At 46.9% G+C, this 6,000-nt stretch overlaps 1 protein-coding gene across 3 annotated transcripts in view; it reads left to right on the top strand.

Moving 5' to 3' along the window:
• Positions 1-567: 567 nt before the first annotated feature.
• LOC125411936 (sperm-associated antigen 6) overlaps positions 568-6,000 on the top strand; it is a 74,311-nt gene continuing 68,878 nt past the window's right edge. For 2 of the 3 annotated variants that reach the window (XM_085684652.2, XM_048452424.3), the window contains exons 1-2: positions 568-724; positions 804-899. In XM_085684652.2, coding sequence (XP_085540778.1) covers positions 700-724; positions 804-899 — 121 coding nt within the window. In that variant the 5' untranslated portion in view covers positions 568-699. The remainder of the gene's footprint in view (positions 725-803; positions 900-6,000) is intronic. The other variant, XM_048452423.3, reaches the window with a different exon arrangement.

The following is a 6,000-nucleotide window of genomic DNA, read 5'->3' as shown; positions in this document are numbered from 1 at the left end:
ATTACATTTATACATATATAAAACTTTCAAAGAATACTTTAAAAAATAATTTAAAAAAATAAATAATAATAATAATAAACTGGATTTCTTTAAGTTTAAGATATATTTTCCCCACCATGAACTGTCGGACATTAATTATGTTATTTGCTCTTTTTTCCCCCAATGAGTCTCTCCGACGGACTGTTTACTTGCTATCTGGAATGTAATGAAATATTTGGTTGTTGTGAGCCTTCAGAGATCCGGAAATAAAAAATGTCATGTGTATTAGGGATACACTAAAAAGAAAACACTGAGTTAAGGATGCTTTGACAATACGGTGGTGATCATATTATACGTGATTTACGTGTTTGGTTGTTCTTGATAGTCTGGTTACAATTTGCTCCCGACACTCCAGCGCTCGCACTTATAGGCGCGACACCAGCTACTCTGGGTCAGAGTGTAAAAGGACAGTGTTTTCCTGACAGTCGCAAGCCTGGAAAAAAAACCCCACGCCGGTAGACGGGTGCTAAGCAGTACTCAAAAGTGTCAGCCTCCGACACCCTGGCCGTGACGTCACGACCTCGACTGGCGGTTGCATCCGGTTTGGGTCGGTTGCCCTGGAGACAGATACACACAGAGGAACGGATTTTGGTGCAGTCCGGGAGGTGGCGGAGGTCCCGTAACCTGCGGACCTGCTGCGACTGGCGGACCAGCTTCACCATGAGCCAGCGGCAGGTGCTGCAAGGTATGACCAGAGCGGGCGGGCACTCGGGAGCGTTGGAGGCGCGGGTCACGGGACGGCTCCACCGGGTTTCTCTCCTCAGTGTTCGAGCAGTATCAGAAAGCCCGGACGCAATTCGTGCAGATGGTGGCGGAGCTGGCGACCAGACCCCAAAACATCGAGACGCTGCAGAACGCAGGTGAGCCTGCATCCCATGCGTTGCCCGCTTGCCTCAGTCCATGCCCTGCTTGGCTCTTACCGCCACTTTGGGCTTGCCTAACTTGCGCTGTCTCTAATTTCCCATGCCCGCCGACCTACCACCTCACTCCTAATTCGTCCTTAATCTCTATCCCCTGGAGTCTGCTCCCCCCTCCCCCCAGTCCGTTGTACCTCTGCTATCCGTTGTACCTCTGACACTGAGCTGCTGAGCTTGCGGGCCCCTTGTCTCCTAAGCTTTGTGTGTGTGGGCCCGCGGGGTGAGGCTGGGGAGCGGGAAACCAGAGGAGACATCTCCAAGTTTCTCCTGTACAATTTCAGTCCTGGTAGGGGGTCTTGTGGGCGAAGCCAAGAGGGTGAAAGGGCAACTTGATGTCTTTATTTCCATTTTCACTGAAATCAGGCGGAGTGTCAGGTATTTCAACGCAGTATGAACTCCCTGGAAGTCATTTTGCATAGATGTTAATCTACCCTAATCAGACCCATTTTACCCATGAGCCCCGTGCACGTATATATCATGGTTCCTGCCAGGCACTCCTGTGGTTGATATAGGTATGTCTTCCTTACACAGGAATCTGGACTCTGCCATTTCTGCAGTACTGGCTGTTGGCAGTCTCACAGCTTAGGGACCACAGGCAGCTGCCACCATGCCCTGCCTTTTTATGGATACTGGGGATCCATAGCAGGGTGCTTTACTGACTAAGTCATCTCCTCACTCCATCTCGCCACCTTTGATCATCTTAGACTTCCTTACAATAGAGAAATTCCAGACGGATTTCTTAATACTTTTGGTCTTGTTTAGGCTAAAAGGAAAGTTATGCTCCTAGATCGGAAGTAGGTAAAGACATGGTTCTGCAAAATCCTTATGAAGCTCTAGTTCTACTCCTTAGATTGAGAAAGAATGGGAAAAGTGAGGTAGGAAAAGAGGGAGATGGGTAGAGGGAGAGAGAAAGAAAGAGGAGAGGGAAGGAGAGCGAAAGAGAGGGGACAAGGAGAGGAAGAGGGGGAACTGGAGAATAGAGATTGAGAGACAAAAAGGGGTGTGAGAAGAGCAAAGAGGCAGTGGTAGAAGGGGAGAGAGAGGGAGGGGTGTCACTTGCCCAGATCAAACATGAGCCACTAACTGAGCCCTGAGATTGCTGTCACTGTTTCGTCTTAAAAAACCTTCTGTTTATGAGGATATCTTTTTTCAATGATTTATTTTTATGTTGTGTGTCTTGGTGTTTTATCTGCATGTTTGTCTGTATGTGAATGTTGGATCCCCTGGAACTGGAGTTGTGAGTTGCCAAATGGTTGCTGGGAATTGAACCCAGATCCTCTGGAAGAGCAGCCAGTGCTCTTAACCGCTGAGCCATCTCTCCAGCCTTCTTATAGGATATATTTAAAACTAACTTATATTTCCTTTTTCATGTTCTTCCTCCTTCTGCTCCTCCTTTGGACCTTGGGGGGCTCAGTCCGGTGCTCCAATGTGGGTCTCCGTCTGCATCACCATCCATCGCCGGATGAAGGTTCCCTCTGATCTTGCCCTCCCTGCTCACGTTCTTCTTCCTTCTTCTTCTCGCTTGGACCTAGGGAGTTAAGTCCAGTGTTCCAACGTGGGTCCCCGTCTCTATCTCCATCCATTGCCAGATGAAGGATCTATGGTGATAAGCAAAATATTCATCAGTATGGTTATGGGCCAAGGCCAGTTCAGGCACCCTCTCCTCTGTCCAGAGAACAATCTGGGGATCTCTCCTTGGACCTGGGATCCCATTTACAGTCAAGTCTCTAGTAAACCCTAAACTGACTTCCATAGTTGAGATATATTCTTCCCTGAACCCATATCTATCCTTCCTCCTCCCCCCCAGTCCCTCGAGCATTTCCCATTCCTCCCCTGCTCCCTTCTCTCTAACCCTCTCCCCTTTCAACTACCCTTCCACCCCCCCATGCACCCGTGGTTACCTGGAACTCTTGTCTATTTCCAATCTCCAGGAGGAAAACTACCTGAATTTTCTTCAGGTTCACCTTCTTATTTAGCTTCTCTAGGATCACGAATAATAGGCTCAAAGACCTTTAATTATGGCTAGAATCCACTTACGAGTGAATACATACCTTATCACCCACTGATACAAGGGGACTGATCTAATGAGAGTTCACCAAGGCCAGTTGACTGAGACTGAAGGAGCGCTTGATCCAACCAGATTCTCTGGAGGAGGCTGGATTCCCTGAATGTGGCTGACCCGAAGTCTTTCTAAAAAGCCATTGACAATGACTCTGGGACTTGTTTCCTCTGCATATTCTGGATTTTTGGGGATCCAGTTTGTTTGGATACTCACCTTCCTGGACCTGGAGGGAGCAGGGAGGAACTTGAACTACCCACAGGGCAGGAAACCCTGACTGCTCTTAGGGATGGAGAGGGAAGAGGAGAGGGAGTAGGGGGAGTGGGAGGGTGTTGGGAGGAGTGGTGAAAATGGAAACTTTTATATTTTAATAAACTTTAAAAAAAAAGAATAGACCACCGCCCTTAGTGTTTATAAAAAGCTAAAAAACAAAACAAAACAAAACAACAACAACAAAAAACCCAAAAACTAACTTACATACCCCTGTGCCTTTTTGGTGTTTTTTTTCTTTTGTCTCTGGGATTTTGGTGTTTATCCTTGGTTATTTTCATTGGTAGCGGTGGTGAGGGAAACATTTAGATCTTTAATTTTGAAAAATTTGAGATAGGTTTAGGCTTATTACTTCTACTTAACGTCCACTAGTGACGCATGCCAACATTTTATTATTACAATTATGATGCTGAAATTGACAGAAATTCATTAATTTAGTCCACATTTCCCCAGTCACATTATCTTTATGTTTTTCATTCTACGTAATGTTATCTTGTGTACTCACCATCACTATCCTCAAGGTACATTGCATTAGGTCAGTGTGCGGGAAGCTTCATTGTCCTTACATTAGGTCAGTGTGCGGGACTCTTGTGCTGTCCTTACATTAGGTCAGTGTGCGGGACTCTTCCTTGTCTTTTCAGAATCACACCCGCCTCCTTCTGTCCCCAACCACTAAATTAGTACTAAATTATGAGAGGTTGTCATTAAAAACATTGTTTTGGGGCTTGAGAGATGGCTCAGCCATTAAGAGCTTGTGCTGTTCTTCCTGAGGATTGTAGGGGATGTGTTATGGCTGTGGAGCTGCAAAGCCCTCCTGACTTACCAGGAACTCAGGTTATACTTAGAGCCTGAACAGTCCAGCTCTGTAGGATAGAGCCGCACCAGGACAGCTCAGCTCTGGCGGAAAGGTACCCTGTTTATAAGGAAGCCAGGCTTCCTAGAGCTGGGGTGTGGTGGGGAATGGTCTCCCCGCAGGATATAGCAATCCCGTTCTTCTCCTGGAGAGCCCCTACAGCTGAGCTCTGCTCTGTTCTAGGAGAATGTCCTAGCAGAGCTATCTGCTTCCTCTCTGGCCCAAGATGTTAGTTACTTCTTTTGCTAATTAATATTCTGCTAAAGGGAAGCCCCTTGCTGAAATGTAGCAATCTCTTCTGACTCTAGAGAAAACTTACTACCTTTTCTTCTTAGCCTTGCTCGCTCCCCCCTCCCCCACTTAGGGAGCATTCCAGCAAGGTTCTTCTGTTCTGCTCTGCTGAGCATTGCTCAGCCCCTTGTCTTAGCAAGGTCTTTCAGTCCCCTAAGGGTCACCCAAGCCAGGTTCTTCTATTCTGTGCTGACGAATGAAGACCATCACCCAAGATTTATTTAGGAAGGAAGAGTCCAGGAGAGTGGCTGCCTCTGCCAAGGTGGGGTAAAAGGGAACTTTGAACTGAATGGGCAGAAAAGCTTGTATAGGGCTTCTTAGGGGTGAAGCTTTCCCAGGGAGGCGAGGGATTGGTTAGTTTTCTCTGCTCAGAGATTAGTTAGTTTAGTTGGTCAGGAGCAGAGATGGCTCAGATTTCATGGCCAAACTGTGTTTCTTTCACTGGGACCAGGGCATATTTCTTTCACTGGCTCAAATTCTAGGGAGAAAGTGTGTTTCTTTGGCACTGATTTCAGAGTCAGGGCATTTTTCTTTGGTCCTGGACTCAGGGATAAAGATGTTTCTTTCCCTGGCTCAGGTCTCAGATCCAGGGTGTTTCTTTCACTGACCCGGGGCTCAGAGTCAGGGTGCTCAGTGATTGGTTGGTTTCCTGCTCCATTTGGCCCTTTTACCCTACATTCCCTTCTTTTTTGTTTGTTAATAAACAACTGGGGGATAGAAAGGGGGAGACGTTTTCATTGGACGACTTCCTACTGAATTGGGGCGCCGAGGTTCTTGGGACGGTCTTGATCTTCATCCGCAGGATGTAACTGAATGCTGCAGGTCTCCGACTCTGTAGCTAGGGCCTGGTAATCCCGTAACAGTAACTGGGCAGAAAATAAACTTTAAAAATCTGCTATTTTGTTTTGCAGATGTTTTATGTGGATGATTTTTTTTTTTTTGCAGATGTAGTCACAGTCCTTGGAGTGTCCATAGTAGAAGTGTCCAATGTGATACTGAACTTTACATTCCAGTTACATCATCTCCTCCCATCTCTGTCTCCTCTGCCTCCTCAATTCATGGCCTCCTCTCCTTTAACCATCATCGTTCCATGTACATGCGAATGAAATAAATGCATGAATACAGCCTGTTGGGTCCCTTCAGGGTTGACTGCACGTGTCTGTTTCTAGGGCTGATGGCTTGGTATTGGGCGACTCATCAGGGCACTCATCCCTGGGGAAGGCCAAGTCTTCCTCTCTCAGCAGGTGCTAATGGCTTTTAGCTTTTCATCTAGGGATGGGAGGAACCCTAGGATATTTTTCCCACCATTGTTGGAATTGTTTGTCTTGTTTAGGCAGTCATGTGTTGAGATTTCATGGCGGTAGCTTTTCTGTCATAGCTGGAAGGCCCAGTCTCAGTCTCCCCATCACTTCTTCCAAATGTTTTCTGAGCTGTAGGTGTAGGGGTGTGTGGTAGATGCATCACCTGGGGCTGGGCACCCCGTGGCCAGTTCTCTGCATTCTGGCACTGGTGGCTGTCTGTAATGTAACTACAAAACAACAACAACAACAACAACAAAACCCAAAAACCAA

This window comes from Myodes glareolus, chromosome 2, assembly GCF_982192425.1.
Source record: "Myodes glareolus chromosome 2, mMyoGla1.1, whole genome shotgun sequence".
NCBI lineage: Eukaryota > Metazoa > Chordata > Mammalia > Rodentia > Cricetidae > Myodes > Myodes glareolus.
This window is presented reverse-complemented; position numbering and strand designations above follow the sequence as displayed.